This window comes from Triticum urartu, chromosome 6A (assembly GCF_056163025.1).
Source record: "Triticum urartu cultivar PI428250 chromosome 6A, HENAU_Tu73, whole genome shotgun sequence".
In the NCBI taxonomy this organism is placed as follows: domain Eukaryota; kingdom Viridiplantae; phylum Streptophyta; class Magnoliopsida; order Poales; family Poaceae; genus Triticum; species Triticum urartu.
In genome coordinates this window covers 117,375,337-117,402,764 of record NC_141878.1, presented here as the reverse complement: position 1 = coordinate 117,402,764, position 27,428 = coordinate 117,375,337, and the positions used below count along the sequence as shown (strand labels likewise).

At 47.9% G+C, this 27,428-nt stretch overlaps 2 protein-coding genes across 3 annotated transcripts; both read left to right on the top strand.

Annotated features, from left to right (window-relative positions):
- The first annotated feature begins 6,620 nt into the window (after positions 1-6,620).
- LOC125526600 (uncharacterized) lies at positions 6,621-9,691 on the top strand. The gene is made up of 2 exons (XM_087526901.1): positions 6,621-7,105; positions 9,108-9,691. The coding sequence occupies exons 1-2, from the start codon at positions 6,714-6,716 to the stop codon at positions 9,511-9,513; spliced, it is 798 nt and encodes a 265-aa protein (XP_087383027.1). The 5' UTR covers positions 6,621-6,713; the 3' UTR covers positions 9,514-9,691.
- A 782-nt stretch (positions 9,692-10,473) lies between these two features.
- On the top strand, positions 10,474-26,307 carry LOC125516037 (retrovirus-related Pol polyprotein from transposon RE1). 2 transcript variants are annotated; one of them, XM_087526899.1, is made up of 2 exons: positions 10,474-24,303; positions 25,946-26,307. In XM_087526899.1, exon 1 carries the CDS (start codon positions 18,183-18,185, stop codon positions 19,842-19,844), a length of 1,662 nt encoding a protein of 553 aa, XP_087383025.1. In that variant the 5' UTR covers positions 10,474-18,182; the 3' UTR covers positions 19,845-24,303; positions 25,946-26,307. Both variants share the same exon structure in this region, with proteins under 2 accessions (XP_087383025.1, XP_087383026.1).
- The last annotated feature ends 1,121 nt before the right edge of the window (positions 26,308-27,428 follow it).

Here is a 27,428-nt window from a genome sequence, read left to right as displayed (position 1 = left end):
TGTCATGGCACATGATCTCCCCTGTACCACAACACGAGTATGAAAAAGCCCAGCCCACCGACCTTCCTCCTCCAACTGAAATCCATAGCTTAACTTACTGAATAACGGTGCGCTCGCCATTTTCTCCATAGTGTCGTGAACAACCTGATGCTCTGAATACCACCTGATGTAGACCGAACCTCGTGGCGAGATCCGATCCGTTGTTGCGGCCCGACCTTTCACGACACTCCTCCTTCATCGGCAGTAATCTCTTGCCCGCGCACGCGATGTACGTGAAGTAGGGGGATTGAACCTTACGGTCCAGCACGAGAAAACCAGTCTCGACGATGGTACTCACGCACAAAACAATTTTCTCGCAGAAATCGCAACAAAGAGGTTTTCTAAAACTTCCTCAAAACTTAGGGATTTTTAGACAGCTTCCCACAAAACTCGATACGGGTATTTACCCTAAAAACACATCGTATTTATTCATAAAATATAACCTGAGTTACATTGAACGCATCTTGGCTTTATATACTAGCCAACCATCTAACTTGTCTTGAAAAGCAAACCGACCTTCTATCTCTAACTCAAATAAAATCCGGACTCTCCTAAAACGGAAAAGTACTTTCCTTTTACATCTCGGCAAGTTATTTATTTCTATCTATAACTAACAAACCGACTGTAGAATTAAGTGTGCCATATTTTCTGCCTGCATGGCTGGTGGGCCCCAGCCAATTTCCTTCAAAGAAAATAGACTCCGCGCGTCCAACGTTCTGCATGCACCTTCGTTGAATTTCTCTTTGCACGGTAAGAATAGAAATAGTATATCTGCACCCTTTCCTTTAACTTCTTGATCATCTACTAAAAAATAGGAATCTTGACGTACATATATATCATGCAAACTGAACCCTCCAAAATAGTATTTGTACGTGTGGGAGTCTTGTGATTTTTTTCTCTAGCTAACCAACATGCATACGTCCAGCCGATCCTTCTTTGCTTGATTTGTACCTAAGACATGCAAGGCATCAACATGCGTGGATGTATCTTCAGCTAGAGTTGCAACCTCCTGCTCGTGGTTCTCCTCAAATCTAGCATATTTTGCTACATACACACCTCTGGCCTCTAAACCATAGACCTGTGGAAAAGTATCAAGAACATTGGAAACGCTCACATTAGCCCTGGCCGTATCAGATGTTTTTTAGACGGAGGCGAGGACTCTATGTATTTTTTTAAATGAAAATGTGCGCACAGTTTTCTCAAGCGGCGCCACATGGTGGCGTCCCAACCACTAGTATATGTGTGTGTTTTCATTGATTTCGAACGGTTTACTATAATAGCATGAAACAATAAAAAATTATAGAGACGTTCAAAACGTATCAAACACCCCCAGCGGGCTGCCGACGACACCACCCCACGCCCTTATACACCTTGGTGATCACCGCCCTTGACGGCCTCCATGGTGAGGACCATTCGATGCACGGGCGACGCTTAGTCTGCCTGTCGTCGTGCTCGCCAGCGTCCACCTAAAGATGCTACAAACCACCAATAGAAACAGATGAGGGGCCTTCGAAGCAAGAGATCTAGATCGAAATGAGAGGGAATCCAGTTCCCGCGACACACAATCTGCAACATAAAGCAACAAACTTATATGAAAAAAAAACCGACAACAGAAAATGACAGAATTGCCCAGGAACCGACCTATGAAAAAGGTTGAATCGCCCTTGACGCAACACATGTCAACTACCCTCACGGGCAAGCCAGTCGGGTATGGGTTGCTAGCTCATGCCTCACAAAAAACCTAGGCGTTGGCTGGGTCAGGCGAGTAACCGACACAAACGGGGGCCAATACCGCTGCCAACCAGGCCCGTCTGGCCCCTGCCGGCTCCATGCGCTTGGACAGCCAGCCACACGACTGAGTTGTGTCGCGCGACCACCCTGCCCAGTACCGAGCTGGTAAGACCAGACCAGCCCGCCACTGGGTGTACATGCCGAGACATGGATTGTTGAGCCGTTGCGCGCGGGGCACTGTGAGAAGAGTTGCTCGCGGATGCGCCCAATGACGGTGGCCCCAGGAGGCCACCCAAGGTTCGCCCGTCATTGTCCGGGCAAGCGGGTGAGGCCAGGCGGTCGCGCACAGGCGAGAGAGCATACGACTCGGTCGCCAGCCGCGGACGCGCAATGGTAGTGGCCTCATGTGCGCACACACGGTCCACCCATAATTGACCTACCAGCGGGTCATTCGGGCGCGTGTCGTCCGCTATAGGGCCCTCGCGGGCGCGCCTGACGGCGCCCAATGACGGTGACCCCGAGAGGGCACACGGTCCACCCGTCATGGACCCTCCAGCCAGGTCAATCGAATATAAGCCGTCCGTGCAGATCAGATGGCTTGGAGGAGGCTCTCTCCGCCAGTGAGGTGCCATGGAAGCGGGCATTCCAACATCCTTTATAGTGTAATTTAAGTGCTAGAGTTAGGAATTATTGCTAGATCAATTGGGCGTTGGGGGTGATATGAGCAAAATTGTTGTCCAAGCAAGGAAAGACTTTGACAAGTCTTTCTTTCCGAAAGCTGTGTTTATGGTCTGCTGGAATATTTGGGTACCAAGGAATTCTACAATCTTCATGCATGAGAGTCCCGCTTTCTCCATGTGGAGAAGTGGTTTTCTACACGACATTTCTTCATTGGCTTATGGGATTAAGCCTAGGTTTAGATATGACCTGTTAGATGGGTTTCTTACCTCCCACCTTAAAAGGTAAGTTGTATTAGGGCGGTTCTTGCATCTATGTGAGCATCATACTCTTTGCATATATTGTACATATGATTCTTTTCAATAAAGTTGCAGTCCTGTAGAGGTTTTGGCCTACAGTGAATAGTAAGAAAACACTCTTTGCGGAGTTGGAAGAAGCTCGAGAGTCAACTTTGTGAGCTACCAAAGCAAGTGAATTCAATTGTTTCCCCATATATTGTTCCTCATATAGAACATTATTAAATTCAAGTTGCCACTTAACCCTCGAGTGGAAAAAATTATCTGGTCCAACCTCTCCCGCATGAGTAGGAAGCCACAAGCACGCATCACACATGTGTGTCCCCAATGAGCTTGCTAGGATTTCCCCCCTGATCCCACCCTACCATGACGTCGGTACCTGTCCCGCTTGAGTTGATTGCCCAATCGCCCACGAGCGCGCGCTGGCTGGCACCTTTCTCCTCGTAGCATCCACACATCCCACCGCTTGCTACTCGTGCCTGCCTCTCGCCACCACTCATCCTCCACTCAAGACTGCACCGCCGGTGCTCATCCTCGCCGATCTCAAAGCTTCCCGACCTCCGGGTTATGTGCTTAAAGCCGATGACGACTTCCACCTCCGCATATGTTGCACCACCCTTCCATCTATCTCCAAGCTCGACGCTGACCATCGACTCTACTGCTCGGCCCTTCCACTAGGCCTCTACTCTATCGCACCCCTGCAGCCGCCCCCCACTTCGACGAGGGCACACCTCCTTTGTCTAGTGGATAGTATGATTTCTATCGGCTGTCAATCTATTATTTACATGACCATGGTTTATGTGGTATGTGATAAATTGACTCTATTTTCAAGTATCTCCGTGTGCCGCGTGATTAATTAGACAATGATCATTTCTTTGATCCGTGACAAAGTACTTGTATGTTGTATGTTATAAATTGATCTTATGGTGACTTGATGGCGAGCATTTTGTTCAGGGATATAAATTAGACACTGATATTTTGGTTTGGTGATATAAAGTAGACAATGAACATTGTTTGGTGACACAAACTAGATGATGAGCATTTTGGTGTGATACTTGTAGACGTGGTAGCTCTATATGCTAATTGAAAAATTCATTTTTGGCACATATGATAGATGGAAAAAGCAAAATCGGGGAAAGTAGTTTGTGATTCTATGCCTCATACATTTTTTCTGGATATTGTATCAAAGGAGTCCGGATGGTAATAATTTGTACATGCATTCTTTTACACTAGTAGCGTTTTGTGTTTGCACATACATACTGATCTTCATTGTATTTTTTAATTATCACTATAGAAAAATACTATCTTGTAGACTATGTATATCAAATAAAGTCAGGTGTGTAGCACCATACAAGGGCCACGGTACTATGTACCCGATTTCCGATGAGTACCTCTGCAAGGGAGAAATAAGACCTTTAACCATCAACATTCATCGCTATGGAATATCATCGAAAGATTTGTTTCTGTTCTTAATAAAATGATGAATCCCCTTTGGCATAACATGATACAAAGTCGAGATGCAAAAGATGATAGTTATTACACGCACGTGTCTCACAACTATGTTCATGATAGTAAATTATGTCATGAGCACTTTAACATGGCTGAGCGCGGCTCCTATGTTCATGAGTAGAGCACTTCTCGTGTCAATGCACTCGTAGATGAAACTAATATGGGTGCAATACACGATGCCACTGATTTAAGTGTTTTTTTTCTTGATGATTAATTTTTATTGTGGCTGCTTTTATTGGGAGAACCTTGTAATAACTTGAAGATCTTCCTTTTGTTCCATTTGTTCTCGAGTGTCAATGTCACAACGTTTTATTATAACACTTAGCATTTCGTGATATTCACATTTTTTCTTCCTTGCTCACATGTACACCAAACACATCGAAAAATTACATAGCATTCCTACAAGATAACATGATAGCATTTACATACAATTTTTGTATAATTATTTTCACTGGAGTTTCTGTGAGGCATTTTAGAGAAGCTATTTCAACTACTCGCGAAGTTATTTTTGCAGGAAAGAAAACTACCCTCAAACCAGCTTCTAAAGAAAAAACGTGTTACAAGGGCGACTCCAACACGCAACCTCATTCGGTCCGTGTATGTCTGTTTGGGCTCAATTGAACAGACAACACGGCTCAATGTGCGACCGTGACCGCTCCGCATTTTCTGTCTGTTTGGTGTCCGGCCCGCCCCATTTTCGATGCAAACATGTGCCTAGCTTGCCTCCACACGAACGACAAATAGACGCCCGCCCCGTGTTCGCCTCTGGCCCGCGTGGCAGCCGCCCACCTACCTCCCACCGTCCATATTTACGGCGCACGCGCGGGCGGACCCACCTGGCAGCCACCCCGACTGAGCGGTCATCGTCCTTTTTAATGTGGAAGTCGTGGACCGGTGGGAATCCATATTTCCACTTCCGGGACGCGTGCCTCCTCAAGCCCCGACAACCAAACCCTAGCTTGTTGCTCCTCCACCTTCCTGCCGGCGACAATGGTTGGCTGTTGGTTCCTCGGCCGCAAGATGAAGCACGACCACGAGTCTGGGTCGTCGTCCGGTCGCCGTCGCCGCTCCACCACTCCTCCTCTACCTCCACCCGCATTCCATATCTCGTTGCACGGCGCCGCACCTCGTCAGCGGCCGTAGCGGAGATCTGCAAGTGGTACTGGGAGATGCGCACGTCGCTACCATGGAGCAGCGTGCACCTTCCCAACAATTGGCACCTCTCCGCGGATCGGGTGCCCATTCCCCCGATCCCGGTGAGCGGCAGCGCCTGTCGGGAGGAGATTAATCGACACCGTGCCCACCTGCTGCCGGACCTCATTGACGACCGGAGGTATGCCACCGACTCCCCTCTCTAGGATACGTGGCTCCCCAACGAGCACGACATCCGCCGGCAATCTTTCTTTGCCCGCCATCCTCCGAGCCCGCCACGACCGCGCTCTCATCGTTGCGCGCGCTCCCAGCCCGCCCCAGCCCCGCGGGCACAGGCTGGTTCGTGGCCTTACTCCTACGCCGTCGCGGTCCCCGCCACTGCCTGCGACATTGACGGTTGAGGAGGAGGACCACATGAGGCAGGCGATGGAGGACTCCCTCCACACCCACCACGAGTGCCAATGGCAGGGCCTCGAGGAGATGATGGCCCTGTCAGCGGCCGGTGTCGCCGCTTTCCCAGAGCTCGACGCCTACGTCAAGGAGGAGGTCATGGAGGACGTCCGGGCAGAGGCGCCGAGGGAGGAGGAGCCGACAGGATGGAACCCAGCCTTGGTCTGGCAGTCCTGAACATGGACGGAGACCGTGCCGTGCATGCCTGAGGTGAACGCCGACCCGTGGTCACCTTCCGCGCCATGTGAAGAGGTTGTGCACGCGCCACCGCATCCGCCACAACAGACGCCTCCCGCCCGGCAGGGGCCGCCAGCCTACCTCTAGCAGCCACCTCCATACGTCGACCTCACCGGTGATGACGACGGCTACGGAAGACGATGGCGACATTGGCGACGACGACCCCTATCTAGTTTTTTTAATGTCTTTATTAAGTTTATGTTTATATTGATGTGGTGAACCTGACTACCGTGGACGTTTTAATGTTTATATTAATGGCAATGTTTATGTAGGTATTTTTTGTGTTAAATTTTAAAGTTTAAATAATAGGATAATTTGAAATGCGGCGGATCGATTGGACACACCGACGACCGCGCGACCACAAGCGGATATGCGTGTCCGTTTGTTATCCCAAATGCCAAATGGGAGAAATCCAGACAAAACGCGCGTTTGTTTGGGGTTGTGCGTTGGAGTTTTCCTAACGCACGATCAGTGAGTGCACGATCCGACGGCTCGCAGCGCGGCCGACACGGCGCTACAATCAGTCGGCTAGATCTGGGTCGAAACGTTTTCCGATCAGACACAAAAATCTCAGCGCCCAAACCCTAGCTAGCCCCTCCCACCGTCACTCCCTCAATCCAAATGGACGGCGACGGCAGCCTCCGCTTCGACTTCGAGGACGACGTCGACGCTTCGAGCGCTGGATCCGGCTCCGCGTCCTCGGAAGCCCCCATCCTCGCCGTGGGAGGGCCGTCCCGTGGCCGCGGCCACGGAAGCATCGAAATGGACGGCGACGAGGACAGCCTCCGCTTCGACTTCGAGGACGGCCTCGACGCGGCCGGCGCTGGCACCGAATCCTCGGCCTGGCCCTTCGAAGCCCCCATCCCCTCCGCTGGAGGGCCGTCCCATGGCCCTGGCAGCCGCAGCATCCAAATGGACGGCGACGAGGGCAGCCTCCGCTTCGACATCGAGGACTACCTCGACTCCGTCGCCGCTGGATCCGGCTCCGACGAGGAGATCCCGGAGTGCAGAATGTGAGGAACACCTCCATCTCAAATCACTTCTATTTTAGTCCTGCGAAGTTTTTTTTTGACAGACTCCTGCGAAGTTTACAGAGGCTGAGAGAGAGGGAGGGAAACAGAGAGAGAGAGAGAGAGAGAGAGAGAGAGAGAGAGAGAGAGAGAGAGAGAGGCAGGGAGGGAGGGAGCTCCAGCCTCCGCACTACCTCCCCTCCACCCCTGCCACGATCCCCTCCCCCTGCGACCCCTTTTCCCTTTCTCCCGCTACCCCGCTTTCCACTCGTCGCGCCACCCCCTTCCCCCTCCTCCTTCCACCCCCTTTCCCCTCCAGATCTGCTACAGAGTTAGGTTATGTCTAGGGATGCAGAGCAGCGCCCGATCCGCCCCGCTTCCATGTCAAAAAGATTCAAGTTAGTTGTAATTCCTCCATACAGGTTTAGCGAACTAACCTCATGCTTTTGCGGGCTTATGCCAGACTTGCATCCCTAGTTATGTCTATGAAGTTGTGATTTAATTAGCAATCAAATACAAAGTTAGGTTGTGTCTATGATGTTGTCACACCATACGTAATAAGCGTTATAATGTTATGAAGGGGGTCGGTTGCCATAAAATGCATTACGCCATAAAACATTGGTGTTTATGTATTTGCAGCGAATCCGCAACGGATACCGTATCCGATACGGATACTGCTCCAATATGTCCTGGATATGTATCCCCTGAGTATCAGGGAATAGGAGCTAGTTTGGTTTGTGCCCACAAGTTGATGCCTGGTAAAAAATGTTGCCTGGTGTGGACACAAGAAGCTAGCAATTGCTGCCTGGCCAGGCTGGCCTGAAGGAAATGTGTTTGGATGAAGCCTGGCCTGGTGAATAGTTAAATGGATTTGAAAAGGAATCTTGGACTGTACTGCTGACCTACTATAGCTGGAGGAGTGCCGTCGTTTTGTGATTAGTAATTCCCAGGCAGCAATTAGCATCCAGGCCGGCTGCCCAGGCGCTCGAAACTGGACGCCTGGGGTCGCCTCGGTCTGCCTGGACCAGGCTAACAAAAGTGCTCAAGTATCCAGGCCAGGCTGGCTTCCTCAGTCCCAGGACAGCAAGCAAACAGCTTCTCTGAAAATCCTGGCAGGTTCCAGGCCAGGCATGGCACGACGAGGACATGAACCAAACTAACCCTAGATGATTTAAAACAATGCTGATACTTCATGGATACTGGATACTCGGCCGGTGTGTTTCGGATATGGTCCAGCCCAGTTAAGGGGTAAGTAGCGATACAACCCTAGTCCCCCGACGCCTCATATTTTCCGTCCCTGCTGCTTTCCTCCCGAGCTCCACAGCAAGCGGCGTCTGCTCGCCCAGCGGCGGCAGACTGGCGGCGAGCAGACAACGAGCTGCTCCTCTTCTCCTTTCTCTTCTAGTCTTCTTATGATCTCATCTCCTCTGATACTCTCCTCCAGATGGCTCCTCTTGCTGAACCTACCAACCTAAGGGCACCATTGTGGAGCCATGTTACAGTGTTAGTACTCTTCTGATCCTCTCCTATGGACTTCGACCTACCAGCTCAGTATTTTGGTGAATTAAAAAGAAAATTAAAACTTTTCCAAAATGGCGAATTCACGTATCTGCATCGGTCCGATGCTGATACGCGTATCAGTGTCTGTGCATTCTAGGTGCCCATGCTGTATGAATTTCTGGAGTAACCAACTATGATGGATTTAACAATTATCACATAATAGAACATAATTGGTAGGTTTTAATTTAGCTGATTCAGTTTGTTAATTTTTGGCGCCTTCAATTAAACTGGTTTTCGTATTGTTTAATTAGTGATTGATGGAATCTTTAACTTCTGTGACGATTCATATTGTTACTCAAAGTTCTGTCTCCTGTGCTACCCACTAGATCATATAATCTACTGTTTGACTTGGCATTTAAGCCCATTTCAATCTTCAGTGTAGCTGTTGTAAAGAGTGCTGTCAAAACTTTAACATAAACTGTCTTCCTTCCAATCTGAATTGCAGGTTTAGCGTGGGCTTTTGCCTTAATGGATCTAATTGCAAGTGCATGCATGTTAAGCTACCTGGGTCGCCTCCTGTTCAAGAAGTCCTCCAGAAGTTTCAACAGACGAATGCCTATAACTATGGTTCATCAAGCACAACTTATCAGCCTAGAGATAATAACTGTAAGCAGAAGGCGAAACCTCAAGTCCAGCATGAGTCGGTGCTGAAGAACCAAAATTTGGCTGTAAATGCTACTCTTGTACCACAACAACCTGCTGCTCAGCATGTGCAGACAGCAAATCCACCACCACACCTACAGCAGCAGCAAAATGCTCAGGTTCAAGGTGTCCATAATGGGTCATCTATCCAAAAACTACCGCAACTGCAAGCCCACTTCCACAAGGGCAATCAAGGTGGGAGCTTCTAGAAAGTTTTGTGAAGCTTTCAACAGATATTATATGAAAACTATAAACATAGCTGTATTACCTGTACCTGTCTTCAGGGATAATGAGTTCCCTGACTTGTTGTTCCTTATGCTTCCCGTCTTCTTGATAGAATGATGGGCTTACTTTTCAAAACTTGTTATGCAGTGTTCTTAACTGTCCTTTAGCAAGAGTCATAATTCGCTATTGTATTATGCTAGAAAAAACTAATTTTCTCTGAATAATTAGACAAATTAATCTATGGCTAAGCAATCAAGATGATTCCTATTAAACTAACATTATTGATTAGATGTACGTGTTCCTTGCATATTGATTAGATGTACGTGTTCCTTGCATAAAATGGTTTGGCGAGGAGAACATGAAATTGAGTCACTTGGCTGTTTACCTCTTTATGTAATTTGGAACTATGCCAATGGAATCTTGTGAGCACATTAAAGCAATATATGAGTTTTGGAATTATGCTCATAGCATTGTTTGAGCACATTAATACACAAATTTATTGCCTAGATACTTGTGACATTTGTATCTTCTAGGGACCACATAGGAAGTGATTTCCATGTTATTTTATGGCATAATCTGAAGCCAAAAGTGTTGTTGTAGTCTTTGTCCTTAGTAATAATCTAGAGGACAGAGGGCTGAGATGATCTGCCTTGTTGACTTGTCAAGACAATTTTAATGATCTCTCTTGCATTCCAAAATTTCATTATTTCTGTTCCATGCACATGCTTCCTTTTACAGAATAAAAAAATCAATGTTGAAGTGGTTCTAAGTTCTAACAGATTTTATGTTAACATGTTAAAAAACTAGGTACTTGGTTATTAAATGTTGCAACCAGGAGAATCTGGATTTTGGTTCAGTGGGGTGTTTGTGCCCCTCAAAAAGGATTAATGAGGTGAACTTGACGAAGCATGTCCATGGAGAGTGTCATTTCAATATTCCCCATCTCTAGAACTCATCATTTCCAGGTAAATCATACATTCCTCTTAGGCTCTCAGCTAGCAATAGCTAATACAATTACACATACACCTCTGTTACACAATATATGCTATAATTTACTTTTAGGGGAAACTATTTATGTGTCTTCTATATATGGTTGTAGATTAATTGTAGTATTTATTGCTGTTGAGAATAGAGCACGAAATTAACTTAGTCTAGTTATTAAGGGAGTTAATTAATGGTACAGGTGGATCGGTAATCATGAGTTTTTTTTTGACGTAATCATGACTTCATCTCATTTATACCTTTTGGTATTTTTCTTTGTCATTTAGCTCTAAGCACACGGAACACGGATTTAATGGCCTAGCTTCCAAACTCAAACGTCAGTTCTAAAAAAAAGGACATTAAGTGGAAGAAAATATTGCCTCCAAAACAAGTGACAAGTATTTATATACAGACAAGACAAACTTCTAACCTACATGTATTTTGGACGAAGGTGGCAATCTAGTATAATATCATTTGTTTTGGAACAGAGTAGTTGAAAAGTAAAATAGTGCTATTCTGTTGGATACATCAAATTATAGCTGAACACACTTTCTTCAGTGTCTGTGCAAAACTTCTAGAATTAGTGGCGGAATTTAGAAATATGCTCACAGAAGCCCATTGTGGTCAGAACTTCTCTCCAGTGGCTTATCCATACTTTCTTTATGGTTTATCCATACTTATTTTAATTTGTCATCATTCCACATTATATCTTTCCAGTGGTGGATAGTACTACTCTTTCTCACTGATGGAATATAGCATCTCATAGCAGATTAGATGACATAAGCTTGTGTATTCACACCATACTGCATTGCATGCTAATATTTATTGATTCTGTTAACTGTGAAAGAACTACACCGAGTTTCTCCTCGCATAATACTTCGTATTTAACAACAGATCTTATGCTATAGACATTTCCACTAATTTATGCTTAAAGGGGAAATATTTATGTCTTCTAAGGGGACTAAAGGCTTTGTTGTTGTTGTTGATAGTAGAGCATGTAAATAGCTTCTTAGTTTAGTTATTTATAAGGAAGTTGGTTGATGGTAGAGATGCTCTGGTAATCATGAGTCATTTTTCTCTTTTTTAATTTTTAATGGTATCATGACTAAATGAACCATTCATTAACATGTTTTTTTTATCTTCTATTGTACCTCCAGTTTGGTACATTTTTGTCATTTAGCTCCAAGCTATGGGACAAGAAGCATTTAATGACTTAGTTTTTAAAAAGAGATTGACTCAATTGTATGCCCAACTCACATCAGCACCCAAAGAATGTTAATAGGAGCATTTAGTAGAAAATATTGCCGCCAAAACTAGAGTAACAAACAAGTATGTAACACAACATATATTCTGCTTTGATGGTTGTAATTTGGTAATAATATAATTTGTTTTGTAATACAGTAGTCTAAAAGTAAAATTATGCTATTCAGTTGGATACTAAATTATTGTTAAATTCACCTTTTTCAAGGGCTCTTGAAAGGTTACTTCTAAGTTTGGTGGCTACACTCGTGGTTGGATTTGGAAATTTACTTACAGAAGTTCATTATGGTTAGAATTTCTCTCCATTGGCTCAAGGTACAACAAATTATGGAAATCCGCCCGCCCGAGTACTAGGAACTGGCTGCCGCGGCCCCACATCGAAGCATGCCTGCCCCGCCACGTGTCTCGCTCGTCAGCCGCCGACCCACCCTAGCCACCACCGTCCCAGAGCGAAGCATCCGCGCCCCGCCACCTGTCGTCCTCACTAGCTGCTGGCCTCCATTGCGGTCTTTGCGATGATCCTGATGTTGTTGTCAGGTGTTGGCTGCTAGTGCCCCTGCTTGCTGATTTTCAGCGCCTCTGTCGCTGCTTGGTGGGTCGGTCCTTTCTCTGTTCCATGCTCATCGACATCATTTGATTTTGCTTGGTTCCCTTTGAGCATTGTAAAAAGAAGGCAATTTCTTTGTCACCGGGCTTCGTTTCCATCCCTTGCTACCCGTAGATTTTTGACGATGTTGATTGCACTGACTTCATTTCCCACATGGGCATTCACTTGCGTGGTCTGCGTCTCTGGGCATACTCTCTGGCGAGGTTTCTTATCTGTTGTGCCCTGTTGCCCCTGTGGAATCTTCACCACTCCCTATGACTGTTGTTGATAAGGCTGTCGCTCATGCTGCTAAGGTTGCTGATGATGTCACATGATGCCTAAGATCAAAACGTAAACTATCAAGGGCTTGACTAGGCAGCGGTGCTGCACGTAGGTCCTACCATGCGGTGGCTACTACACGCAGCAACCACGACCCGTAAATGCGAGCACATGGCGAAAGACAGAAGAGAGCAATAGCCGGTAGGGCCGTAGGCTGGTGCGCACATGCATCCCGATTCCGATCCCAAACACTAATGGGTCACGACTACCCCACCTCTCTTGCTGCTTTCATCCCTATCATGTGATTCTTCTCCCAAAAAAGCACAAGTCGTGAAATCCACACCAGATATAGTTACAACTGTACAACTGCCCCCAGAAAACTCCAAGGAGAGACAAAAAAAGGACACAGAGAAGTCTTTGGTCGAGTAAAACAAGATCTAATATTCAGGCAATGCATGATTCAGCAGTGGATGTATTAAGTCTAGTTGCTAGTTTGGTTTCATGCCTGGGAGGTCGACCATGGAAGCCATTTTCTTGGTACGACAACTTATGGAGAGATACAAGGAGCAAAAGAAGGACTTGCATATGGTGTTCATTGACTTGGAGAAGGCCTATGATAAGATACCGCGGAATGTCATGTGGTGGGTCTTGGAGAAACACAAAGTCCCAGCAAAGTACATTACCCTCACCAAGGACATGTACGATAATGTTGTGACAAGTGTTCGAACAAGTGATGTCGACACTGATGACTTCCGGATGAAGATAGGACTGCATCAGGGGTCAGCTTTGAGCCCTTATCTTTTTGCCTTGGTGATGGATGAGGTCACAAGGGATATACAAGGAGATATCCAATGGTGTATGCTCTTTGCGGATGATGTGGTGCTAGTTGATGATAGTCGGATGGGGGTAAATAGGAAGTTAGAGTTATGGAGACAAACCTTGGAATCGAAAGGGTTTTGGCTTAGTAGAACTAAAACTGAGTACATGATGTGCGGTTTCAGTACTACTAGGTGTGAGGAGGAGGTTAGCCTTGATGGGCAGGTGGTGCCTCAGAAGGACACCTTTCGATATTTGAGGTCAATGCTGCAGGAGGATGGGGGTATTGATGAAGATGTGAACCATCGAATCAAAGCCGGATGGATGAAGTGGCGCCAAGCTTCTGGCACAAGGGATATACAAGGAGATATCCAATGGTGTATGCTCTTTGCGGATGATGTGGTGCTAGTTGATGATAGTCGGATGGGGGTAAATAGGAAGTTAGAGTTATGGAGACAAACCTTGGAATCGAAAGGGTTTTGGCTTAGTAGAACTAAAACTGAGTACATGATGTGCGGTTTCAGTACTACTAGGTGTGAGGAGGAGGTTAGCCTTGATGGGCAGGTGGTGCCTCAGAAGGACACCTTTCGATATTTGAGGTCAATGCTGCAGGAGGATGGGGGTATTGATGAAGATGTGAACCATCGAATCAAAGCCGGATGGATGAAGTGGCGCCAAGCTTCTGGCATTCTCTGTGACGAGTGCCACAAAAGCTAAAAGGCAAGTTCTACGGGACGTCGCTTCGACCCGCAATGTTGTATGGTGCTGAGTTTTGGCCAACTAAAAGGCGACATGTTCAACAATTAGGTGTGGCGGAGGTGCGTATGTTGAGATGGATGTGTGGCCACACGAGGAATGGATCGAGTCTGGAATGATGATATAAGAGATAGAGTTGGAATTGAAGAGAAGCTTGTCCAACATCGTCTGAGATGGTTTGGGCATATTCAGCGCAGGCCTCCAGAAGCTCCAGTGCATAGCGGACGGCTAAAGCGGGCGGAGAATGTCAAGAGAGGTCGGGGTAGACCGAATTTGACATGGGAGGAGTCTGTTAAGAGACTTGAAGGATTGGAGTATCACCAAAGAACTAGCTATGGACGGGTGCGTGGAAGCTTGCTATTCATGTGCCAGAGCCATGAGTTGCTCGCAAGATCTTATGAGTTTCACCTCTAGCCTACCCCAACTTGTTTGGGACTAAAGGCTTTGTTGTTGTTGCTCTTGCCAGATTAGTAGTATTAATTTGTCACATTAATTGTGCCAAAAATTACGGATGCGATCTGCTGTACATGCCTATTTCCCTTGGTTACCATAATAGCTTCATATGTTTCCAAATTAATTGCCTCAAGTTGCCAAAGATGGATTTGCTATTTTCACCAACACCTAATTTACAGATTAGTTATCTCTAATTGCTAGATTCGCTATATTGGTTTCCGAATTAATTGTCTCAAGTTGTCGAAGATGGATTTGATGTACTCACCTGCACCTAGTTTCCAGATTAGTTATCTCTAATTGGCAGATTGGTTGTACTAATATCCAAATTAATTGTATCAAGTTACCAAAAATGAATTTTGTTGTACACGTAATTTCTAGATTAGTTGTCTCTACTTTCCAGATTTGGTGTATCAGTTGCCATACTGGTTGCCGACCTTGCCATTCTCGTGCCTGTGCCCCCCCCCTCCCTTGTCGAAAATCCCTAGCGCTCGTATACATGTGACTGACTGAGAGATCCCGTGGCACCTCCTAGAGTCCTAGGCCCCATTCTATCCCATCGTCGTCTAGCTCGCTGGCGATTCAGATCACCCCATGAAGTCTGAAAAAAACACTGCAAAAAACAGTGATGCAAAACAGAGGGAGAGGAGCGTGGATGGGGGTGCGCTCACTAGTGTTAGAGTTATATTATAAGTCATGTACCCCTTTGTATTTATCCCATTGTATAAGGGGTTTCCTGCATATGTTTCACATCTGTACATGTATATATATCGGCCTATGGCCTCATGGGAATACAAGTTGCTTTCCTAACATGGTATTAGAGCTTTAGGGTTTTTTTTCGCACGCGCAACTCGTGCTCCTATCGATCCACGCCCTCGTCGATCTCCCTCCTGCTCCAGCGCGCTCGAACTTCTCCAGCCGCCAGGGGTGCCCGGTTCCCCCCATCGCTAGGTCCTCCAGCTCGCCAGGGGCGCCCAATCCCTAGGGCTCCCGATTCCTCTAGTCGCCAGGGGCGCTCGCCTTCTCCCGATTCCTCCAGTCGCCAGGGCTGCCTGATCCAGTCGCCAGAGCCTGATCCAGTCGCCAGAGTCCAAGCCGCGCCTAGCCTTTCTCTGGATCCAGCCGCGCCTGCCTCTCCTGCGATCCAGCACTCCCAGCGGCAGCCTGGGTGCCAGCGCTGATTTTCCTGCAGCCGTCCCCTGCTGCTGGCGACGGCTGTCTGCGGTTCTCGTCGGGATCGTCTCGTACTTGTTTCCTAAAAAAATGTCTGCTGCATCTGGCTATGTTGCTGTCCCTCGCTGTCCGATGATTTTCGATGGTACTAACTACACCGAGTTCACTGGCTTTATGCGCATTCACATGCGTGGCATCCGTCTCTGGGGTGTTCTTTCTGGCGAGGTCTGCTGTCCGCCACGTCCGGTTCCTCCGGTGGCCCCTACTCCGCCGACTCCACTGGTTCTTGCTCCGGATGCTAATCAGGCCGCCAAGGATGCGGCTAAGCTTGTTGATGAGGCTGCTGATCGTGCTTATGATGAGAAGATTTTGGCTTATGAGGAGGCTCTTCAGATTTATCATGGTGCTCTGTCTGCTTACACCCAGTGGCTTGATGATGATGCTCGTGCTGCAGCTGTTCTCACTGCTAGTGTTCTGCCTCAGTTTGCTTCTGAGTTTCTGGGTCTTCCTACTGTCTTTGAGATGTGGACCCGTCTTCGTCAGCGCTATCAGCCCTCTGGTGATGCCTTATACCTTTCTGTGGTCCGTCAGGAGCATGTTCTTCAGCAGGGTGACTCTACTGTTGATGACTTCTATGCACAGAGTTTTGCTATCTGGCGCCAGCTTGATTCTCTCCGCAGTGCTGGTTGTCGTACCTGCCCCTGTTGCCAGGCTGTCCAGGCCAATTTGGAGTTTCATCGCGTCTATGAGTTCCTGTCTCGGCTTCGTAAGGAGTTTGAGCCCCGGCGTGCTCAGTTGTTTGCTCGTGGCTGTATTTCTCTCATGAAGGCGCTTTCTGAGATTCGTGCTAAGGTGACTCGCTTACGTGGTGCTGGTTTGCTGGAGGTTCCCTCTGTGCTCGCTACTCGGGCTCCTACGCCACCTACTGCACCGACCCCTTCTCGCTCGAGTGCATCGCCGCTTTTGCCCACTCCTTCTGAAGGCTCAGGTTGCCCCCGTCCACATTACGACTACTGCAACAATGATGGTCATCTTGAGTCTCAGTGCTACACGAAGAAGAAACACCTGCGCAAGGCGCGATCATCATCTTCAGGGACTTCGTCATCCACCTCGACAGCTTCAGCCATTGCTTTGACTGAGCAGGATATTCTGAGACTTAAGTGTCTGCTCGTGGCTTCAGGTTCTTCCTCGACGGGTACTGCTGGTTCTGTGACTGATGCTTCCCGCACTGAGCAATCACCCTCTACACAGTCAGGTACATCTCCATGGGTTCTGGACTCTGGAGCTTCTTTTCATATGTCTTCTCATACTTCCTTCCATTTTGTCCTCTCTTCGCTCGCTGGATTCTCCTGTTCATGTCCTCACTGCTGATGGTACTCCACTTTCTGTTGTTAGTAGAGGCACTCTTACCACTCCTTACTCTGTTCCTGATGTTGCTCATGTTCCTCGACTTACCATGAATCTATTTTCTGCTGGTCAACTTACTGATTCTGGTTGTCGCGTCATCCTTGACGTTGACTCTTGTTCTGTCCAGGACCGTCGCACGCACACTCTGGTTGGGGCTGGCCCTCGCCGTCGTGATTCTCAGGGTCTTTGGGAGTTGGACTAGCTTCATGTTCCTTCTGCTGCCACCACTATCGCCAGTTCCTCCGCTTCAGTCGCCTTTGTTATTGGTTCCTTCAAGCAGTGGCATCATTGACTTGGTCATCTGTGTGGCTCTCGGTTGTCGTCTTTAGTTCGTCGAGGCCTTCTGGGGTCTGTCTCAAGAGATGTCTCTTTAGAGTGTCAGGGTTGTCGTCTTGGCAAGCAGATTCAGTTACCATATTCACATAGTGAGTCAGTGTCTAAGCGTCCTTTTGATTTAGTCCATTCTGATGTATGGGGTCCGGCTCCTTTCGCTTCGAAAGGTGGTCATAAATACTACATTATTTTCATAGATGACTTCTCTCGTTACACATGGCTTTATTTCATGACTTCTCGTAGTGAGGTGTTGTCTATTTATAAGCGTTTTGCTGCCATGGTTCATACTCAGTTCTCTTCACCCATTCGTGTTTTTCGTGCTGACTCTGCTGGCGAGTATATCTCTAAGATGTTGTGTGGTGTTCTTGCTGAGGAAGGCACTCTCTCTCAATTCTCTTGTCCTGGTGCTCATGCTTAGAATGGTGTGGCTGAGCGAAAGCATCGTCATCTTCTTGAGACGGCTCGTGCATTGCTGATTGCTGCCTCTCTCCCGCCTCATTTTTGGCTGAGGCCGTCTCCACCTCCACCTATCTTATCAATCTCCAGCCTTCCGCTGCTCTACAGGGTGGTGTTCCTTTCGAGCGTCTTTTTGATCGTTCTCCTGATTATTCGATGCTTCGCTTGTTTGGTTGTGTTTGCTATGTTCTTCTTGCTCCTCGCGAACGCACCAAACTGACCGCTCAGTCTGTTGAGTGTGTCTTCTTAGGCTACAGTGATGAGCATAAAGGCTATCGTTGTTGGGATCCTATCGGTCGTCGGATGCGTATCTCTCGAGACGTGACTTTTGATGAGTCTCGTCCCTTCTACCCACGCCCATCTTCCTCGACCTTTTCAGTGGAGGATATCTCTTTCCTCACTTTTCCTGACTCACCTATCACCCCTGTCGAGCCTGTGCCTATTTGTTCCGCTCCCTCTGCTTCCCCACCTCTAGTCGATTTGCTGCCACCATCTTCCACGGTCTCCTCGTCTAGCATGTCACCGGATTCTACACCTTCATCTCCGATGACTTCTTCGTCGCCACCCCATGATTCTACCTTGGCGATTCCTCCTTCTATTGTTCCATCTTTTCCTCAGTATTACACTCGTCGTTCACGTCCTGTGGATGCCTCCGTGGATGTGTCGTCATCTTCCTCTCAGCCTACTTATGGCTTGCGTTCTCGTCCTCGTCCGCCTGTTGATCGCTTTGGATTTCCCACCGTTGGTGCTGCTGTTCTTGAGCCGACTTCTTATCGTCAGGCTGTTGTTCATCCTGAATGGCAGTTTGCGATGGCAGAGGAGATTGCTGCTCTTGAACGCACTGGTACCTGGGATCTTGTTTCCCTTCCTCCCGGAGTCCGTCCCATCACTTGTAAGTGGGTCTACAAGGTTAAGACTCACTCCGATGATTCTCTTGAGCGTCACAAAGCTCGTCTTGTGGCTCGTGGTTTTCAGCAGGAGCATGGTCGTGATTATGACAAGACTTTTGATCCTGTGGCCCATATGACCACTGTTCGTACACTTCTTGCCGTTGCCTCTGCACGCCACTGCTCTATATCTCAGCTTGATGTTAAGAATGCTTTTCTTAATGGTGAGCTGCGTGAGGAGGTGTACATGCAGCCACCACCTGGGTATTCTGTTCCTGATGGCATGGTCTGTCGTCTTCGTCGCTCTCTCTATGGCCTTAAGCAAGCCCCCCGTGCCTGGTTTGAGCGTTTTGCCTCTGTGGTCACTGCTGCTGGTTTTTCAGCAAGTGCTCATGATCCAGCATTGTTTATTCACCTTTCTCCTCGTGGTCGGACTCTTCTTCTTCTCTATGTTGATGACATGGTCATCACTGGGGATGACCCCGAGTATATTGCCTTTGTAAAGGCCCGTCTTAGTGAGCAGTTTCTTATGTTTGATCTTGGCCCTCTTCGCTACTTTCTTGGGATTGAAGTCTCTTCTACCTCTGATGGCTTTTTTATATCCCAGGAAAAGTATATCCAGGATCTTCTTGCTCGTGCTGCTCTTACTGACGAATGCATTGTTGAGACTCCTATGGAGCTCAATGTTCACCTCCGTGCTACTGATGGTGATCCCCTCCCTGACCCGACGCGTTATCGTCATCTTGTTGGCAGTCTTGTCTATCTAGCTGTCACTCGTCCGGATATCTCTTATCCGGTTCATATTCCGAGTCAGTTCGTCTCCGCTCCCACATCGGTCCACTATAGTCATCTCCTTCGTGTTCTCCGATATCTTCGGGGCACAATCTCTCACCGTCTATTCTTTCCTTGCTCCAGTTCTTTACAACTTTAGGCTTATTCGGATGCTACGTGGGCTAGTGATCCTTCAGGTCGCCGTTCACTTTCTGCTTACTGTGTTTTTCTTGGTGGTTCTCTCATTGCCTGGAAGACGAAGAAACAGATTGCAGTTTCCCGTTCGAGTGCCGAGGCTGAGTTGCGAGCAATGGCTCTTTTGACGGCAGAGGTGACTTGGTTACGGTGGTTACTTCAGGATTTTGGTGTTTCTGTCACTACACCGACTCCGCTCTTATCTGACAGTACAGGTGCTATTAGCATTGCGCGCGATCCTGTGAAGCATGAGCTCACCAAGCATATTGGTGTTGATGCTTTCTATGTACGCGCTGGTGTGCAGGATTAGGTTATTGCTCTTAGTATGTGCCTTCCGAGTTACAGTTGACGGATTTCCTGACGAAGGCCCAGACTAGAGCACAACATGGCTTTTATCTCTCCAAACTCAGTGTTGTTCATCCACCATGAGTTTGAGGGGGGGTGTTAGAGTTATACTATAAGTCATGTACCCCTTTGTATTTATCCCGTTGTATAAGGGGTTTCCTGCATATGTTTCACATCTGTACATGTATATATATCGGCCTATGGCCTCATGGGAATACAAGTTGCTTTCCTAACAACTAGAAGCCGAGGCGCTCTAGCGTCGGAGCAGGCCCGCAACAAGGAGCGACACGAGCTACCTCCGGTATGGAGGAGCGATCTTGCTGAAGAAATAAAGGGATAGAGGGGGGGGGGAGCGGCGGAGAAGAAAATGCTACATACTAAGAATCCCTTGGGCTTGATGTGTGCGCTACTTTCGTTTCGCTGAACTGCGCGATGTGCAGGCATGGATCTCAGCGCCCCGCCGCACGGGAGGGTGAGGATGCACACGCCCCTTGTTAGATTTTCCCAACTATGAAAAAAGATTCGCACTCTTGCGGTGATTAGTGATCAATTGATTGCCTAGTCTTAGTGGAGGCCGTGGACTCTTACCGCGACCAGCTAACTGCCTACACTCTGTGGCTTGATGGTGATGCTCTGGCTCGTGTTGTGTCCGTCCTCATCGCGAATGTCCTGCCTCAGCTTTCTTATGAAATTGTGGGACTCTTTCAGCCTTCATCATATGGACTCACCTTTGTCAGCAATACCAACAGTCTGGTGATGCCATTTACCAGTCCGCAGGGGTAAAACTTCAGCAGGAAGATGCCGCTGTTGATGAGTTCTACGCTTAAGAGTTCTGCTATTCAACGTCAGCTGGATTATCTTTGCATTGCTGGTTGTCACACATGCTTTTGTTGCGTGGTTGTTTGTGTTGACCTGTAGTTCCAACGAATTCCTAAGTTCTTGATGTGGCTCTGTAAGGAGTTTGAGCCATGACATGCCCAACTCTTTGTGAATGTGCTCCATGTCTCTTCTGAAGGCACTCACATAGATACACGTAGAGGAGACTCATCTGCATGGTGCTGGTTTAATAGAGCTTCCTCTAGTGCTACACTGAATACTACTAGCTACCTGCCCATGTGTTGCAACGGGGCATACATGTTCTATTGGTTCAATAACAATCATGTCCGACATATACCTTACGCCCATCATATTCTAGATTTTGTAAGATTTGATTTGATTTGAGTATGGGTAGGGGATGGTAAGGAAAGATTTGATTTAGTCGAGGTCTTGTTAAGATTTGATTTTAGTTGGATATGGGCAAGGGAAGGCAAGGTAAGTTTTGATTTAGTTCAGGTTTTGATAAGATTTGATTTGATTGAGTTGATGCGGGACATGGTTACGGTAAGATTTGATTGAGTTAATGCATGATATGGTTTCCAATAGGAAAAGGAAAGGAAAGTATCGTTGTGGTTTTGATTATTCCAAACTAAGGAGGGCATGAAGAGGAAACACCAATGTAAGGGGGCGAGGGAGGAGGTGAGGAGAACGTACCAACTCCGCAATATCGCTTGCACCTCCTAGAGCATCTACAACCGGGCTCCTCAAACCCTCGCTAAACGTTCGAGGGGACAACCTGGCCACTGCCCGGTCACGAATTCGCCACCCAACCGCTCGCCTATACCCTGCCCAAACGATCGAGCCGACCGGCACCCTCATACCTAGTCCAAATGTGGGGCGGTCCGAACGCGGCCCCCACGTCGGGCTGGCCTAGTCTGACCCCACAAATACCCCACCCTGGACAAAACCTCAGAGTCCACTCTTGACTGCACCGCTCCATTGCCTGTCTCCTTTCGTAGTTTCGTCCACTCTGCAGCCCCTCCCCTTGCCACACCATGTCCAACTCCAGCAACGGATCCATCAACGAGTCAGACTTCATTGTCTAGGGGGCGCTCAAGGAGGTATCTAACTCCTCCGCCTCGGACGACGAGGAGCACATCCTCCGCATTGCCCTTCGCCGTTCGTGGATGGATAGGGGCGGGAACTCAAGCTCCGCGGCCTCGGTGGCCCGAAGGGGAAGCTCCGCATTGGCCTGAAGCCACACATCGTTGTCCGCGCCCTCCCCTGTCATGTGGCGGGGCGACTAGTGGTGCTTGGCACATCTAGCCGTTGCTTCTCCCGAGCGGCGCTGGGTGCTCGTGCTCGCACTGCAGAGCCTGCTGCCATGGCTGCCTGAGTTGAAGGCGCGGGTCGATCGTCATGCAAGGCAGAGGGCCGTGCAGGCCTTCAGCCGGCCCGATTGTGGGTCGTGCAGATCCATGCTCGAGCCCCCCCTCCCCCTCCCCACCGATCTCCTCCGCGACGCATCTGCCGGTCCTTCACATCGGTGGAGACGGACACTCGCCGCCGCCGCTGTCGCAAAAATGCGAAGGTGCTCCGTATTGGCATCGAGAAGTCCGAGCGCCTCGTGAAGCAGAAGGCGGCGGCCATGGCAAAAGCCGCTCGACTCACTAAGGAGCAGCCCCACGCCGCTAGGCGTCTGGCTGGGTCCGTTCCGCACATCCGCATGGTTGAGCAGAAGCTCTGCCGTCCCTGCCGACGAGGCGTGAGCTTTGGCTTGTCAACAACCATGAATATTCGGCAGCCATAGCCATGGGAACAAGATTCTGCACATCTGCCATGGCCGCCATGAGCTTGTATTGCCCCATTCATGTGAGGTGGAGGGGGTATTCAAGGAGAGACCCGCGTTAATGGAGCGACGCAAGTTCTGGTGTTGAGGGGATCAGGTGATCTAGACAAAGCAACTGTTTTTTCTTTTCCTATTTTTGTTCTGCTCGGTTTATTTCCTAAGGAAATGCTCGGTGGACTGGTGCGTTATGGGCTTGGTTGGCGTAATGGTCTGCTGATGGTGTTTATACACTCTTAATAATACATATACCAGACTAACACATATACAGGCTCAGGACACCAACCAAACATCTGTCCATCAGGAGTTCAGGACTGCCTGACCAGGCAAAAAATCATCAACATCTCAGGCTGAGGATTTTCTCCAGGCATGAAGCTGAGGACAGTAACCAAACTAGTGATAAGTCTGGCATCCCCTCCGTATCTACTAGCATCTACTAGTAGTTTGCTATCATATTTTGCTATGTAGCTATGTTGAAGATGCTACCGAACAATCTATGTCTTGCTATGTCGAACTTGGTATGTCCTGTCCTGTTTATATGTTGATCTACGTCTTGCTATTTTCATGTTGCATGCATTGCATGGATTTGGGGGTTTGCATATGAGGGGGACGGCTGTGGACGCGGACATTTGAGGTTTGAGGGGTGATTGGACACGTCCGAGGATATATAGGGGTTCAAATTAGTACTACCTCCCTTCCAAATTATAAGATGTTTTGGATATTTCAATATGGTCTACATAGACTGAAATGAGTGAACAAACACACTAAAACGCGTCTATATACATCTGATTCTCATTTTTTTTATAAGATCTTATAATTTGGAATGGAGGGAGTACATTCTGGTTGTAGATGCTCTAAAGTGTTAGGGTTGTAAACTTGGTAAACAGATTCAGTTATCTTAATGTTCACCTCCGAGCTTCTGATGGTGAGCCTCTTTATGGTCTGACTCACTAATGTCATCTTGTTAGTTGCCTTGTCTAACTAGCATCTCCTATCCAGTTCGCGTTCTGGGTCACCTCCTTCGGGTTCTACATATCGTTCGCATCTCTAGCCACTTTCTGCTTAATGTGTCTTTTCTTAGTTTCTCATTGCCAGCAAGACAAAGAGACATATTGCAATTTCCTGTTTGAGCAGAGGCCGAGGTTGCAAGCTATGGCTCTTGTGACAGAGGTGACTTGATTACGGTGGTCACTTGAGGATTTTTGTCTTTCTGTTACTACATCGACTCCTCTTTTGTCTAACAACTCATGTGCTATTGGTATTTCTTGAGATTTGGTAAAAGCAATAGCTCAACAAACATATTGGTATTGACGCTTATATGAGATAATAGGTACAAGATCAGGTTGCTCTTCGGTATGTGCCTTCGGAGCTTCAGTTGGAGGCCTTGGGAATAGATCAGGATATTTCCCTCGTAAAAGTAAGTTTGTATATTCACGCTATTGTGCACTGCATCCTAAAACTTATTAATTGCCTAAGAAATTGTTATAAGTTTCTTACAGATCTTATGCTAAAGACATTCCCACTTATTTATATTTCCTTGGCCTTGAACTTGAATTAACTCAATTGAACTCACATTCCAAATGGATCTTATCTTTTTGTAGCAAGTCAGTTAAGGAGAGCAAGCCAATTAAGAAAATATTTCAATCATGGTCTTTAGGGTGTGTGTGAGGTAGTTACGGGAGATGTGTAGAGACTAGAGAGTAAGCCAATTCAGGAATCTTATCATTGCAGTCTGAATACATGGTTGCTATTATCTTGGGCCTATTTTTACGTATCATCTCCCTCCTTTCCTTTATGTGGTCATCTTGACCAGGCGTCAAAAATGAGACAACAGTATACAATACTACTCCCTCCGTTCCAGTTTATAGTGCGCATAAGTTTTTTAGAGTTATTCCACTATGTAGTGCGTATAAGCAACTTTGTGCTCTTCTGGACAAAAGTAACCCCGGAACTGCATGGAGGCACCCATGGCCTTTATCCCCTTCCTCCCGCACACAACATGCATCGCAGGTGGCCGGGAGTCGGGATTGGACCAGCAGCGACGTGGACCACGCCAATGCCTCCCGTTCCCCTGCTCCGGCGACAAGGAGCAACGACCGAGGAGCACGGCGGCTGGATCTTGGAGCGGACATAGCGGCGACACCTAAGCTGGGCAGCTCCACGAGGACATGCTTGAGCGCGTCCTGGCTTCTTCAGTCTCCGGTGCGTGTGCCGGTAGTGGCGCGAGGCCGCGGGGTCGCCTGCCTTCCTTGCCGCCTGCGCATGCCTCTCCGCCCGGCCGGATCCAGGAAATTGTTGTGGCGAGGCGGTCAGGTGCCGCCGAAGACCTCCTGTGAGCTCGGGGTTGGCCTCCTTTCCTCTGTGTCGGCCGGATCCAAGAGATTGTGGTGGCGAGGCGGCCGGTGTCACCGCGTCCTTGGCCGCCTTCTCCGCGTTCTCCACTGGCGGCCGGCGTCCACCGCAAGCGGGCAGCAACACCGCGTCCGTGACGGTGGCTGGTGTCCCCGCTCTGCTTTCTCCGTGTCCATGGTCAGCATCGACGCGTATACTGCCGACGGCCAGCGGCACCGCCTGCGGCCAGCTTCTTCCCTTCCGCCGCCGGCGGCCGGCGTCACCAAGCCCGCGGCTGGCTTCTTCCCTTCCGCCAGCGTCGGCCGGCGTCACCACGCCCGCGGCTGGCCTCTTCCCTTCCGCCGGCGTCGCCCACGCCGGTGTTTGCTAGCTAGTACTAGTACTAGTTGTGTGTGCGAGGGACAGAGAAAGCAGGGTTATTCTCGTCCAAAGCTAGCCTCCAGCACATGCGTTGGTATTAGAGTCTGAATCTACGCGCACTATATTCCGGAACGGAGGGAGTACTAGATTAGGATAACTTGGCGCTTACCATCCAGGTTAGCTAATTGAATTAAGTATTGTATACCACTACATGTACTTTAATTTGTTGGTAGCTGACCAATGAGTACCTCAGAACTGAATGAAGCTAACTGATGGTTTGTAACCATTTAGTACTTAGTTTACCCCAATTTGCGGCTACGAAATTGAAATCCTGGATCTTGTTGCAGGCTGCACTGATCGCTGCTAAGGCACAGGGTGCTGATGACGTCGCTGACAACGAAGGCAAGGGCATCATGCTATTTGTCAGTACAAGGGAAGCGAAGAGAATGGTGAGGACTGTGGCTGATCTACTGAAGGAAGCTGTACGTGATAGTTTATTTCTACGGTGATTGTTTTCTTCCTGCCGATTCCTCAAGAGGATATGGGGCCTCTTCCCATTGAGGCATATATGTATTCCTGAGTATATCTTGCATGTACTGTCTTGTCATAGCAAGCAACTTGGGACCAGCTTCAGACAAATAGTATGTTTCAGTTTTGAACCAAACTAGGCTACTCCTGCAATGAATGAATTTCCGTTTTGGTTTGCACACACAGTGGATTGTACTGCTGTTCTTTTTTTTGGGCAAGTCCCCAGATTGTACTCGTCCACAAATAAATGCATGCAGTGGGTTCATAATTCATGCTAGTATGTATGACAAAAGGCGCAGAATTGACAGCAATTTCATGGTCCATCTGCATCTCCAGCAGAAAGCACTATTCAGCCACAGATTATCGGCCGAGAAGAAGTTGGTAAACTGACACAGTACAACTGTTGGCAAACATCTGGAAGAAGCACAGATTTCAGTTCCCCATTGTGGAGAAAACCAGGCCAGGTTGCAAGGGGTGATCTGGGTCCAAATCCGGGTCTGAACTGAAGATCTGAAAGAGATGGGAATCACTAGACAGAAATCATAATGGGGCTAAGGAAAATGCACGTATCTTTGAAAAGTGGTGGTGGTGTGCATGTGCGCCTTTGTGATCCAACTTCAAATTTGTCGCAATCCACAACCAAACAAACCCAAAACCAAACCAAACCTGTTGTAGACATGATGTTGAAACGCTGGGGCAAGCACTAGGATCACAACAGGCACGAGGGCCTGAAGAAACTGATATGTGATCGGTTGAGGCGTCACATTCACCCTCTAGATCGCTGACCTCAGGAAAAGGAGATCATCTTTATTTCAGCTATTAATTCATTGAGTGGGCACTCAAAATGGTCAGTCAGATGGGGACCCAAAAGGCAGATGAGGCTGGCCCATATCAAACCTCTTTCTACTGAGAACAACATTGCAAATTGCTACCACCTCCGTTTCAAAATATAAGATATTACGTTTTGGTAGGCCTCATGTGAACGTCTTATATTTTGAAACATAGGCAATACTTGTCGTGCTACCTGTTCTTACTGAGAACGGCACGGGTAAATGCTATAGTTGCTTAACATTGGGAATGCAATAAATTTGCAAGAGGGATGTAGTTGGTTCGCTAACACAGTCTAACATAATATCATGTAATGATCTACTAAAATGTAGAGTTTTACCACTGCATAAAGGCTTATCCTCTGTTGCCATTTGCCAATAGTATCAATGTATAACCTACATAGAAATAGGGTTGTGAATGGCAAATAAACGGCGCCCGCGAGTCTTGTTTAGTTAGTTTTAGCTAGCTCGATTG

Coding starts and splice junctions, on each gene's coding strand:
- LOC125516037 (XM_087526899.1), top strand. CDS start 18,183: ATGCTTCGCTTGTTTGGTTGTGTTTGCTATGTTCTTCTTGCTCCTCGC.
- LOC125526600 (XM_087526901.1), top strand. CDS start 6,714: ATGGACGGCGACGGCAGCCTCCGCTTCGACTTCGAGGACGACGTCGAC. Junction 7,106..9,107: donor GAGATCCCGGAGTGCAGAAT/GTGAGGAACACC, acceptor TCTGAATTGCAG/GTTTAGCGTGGGCTTTTGCC.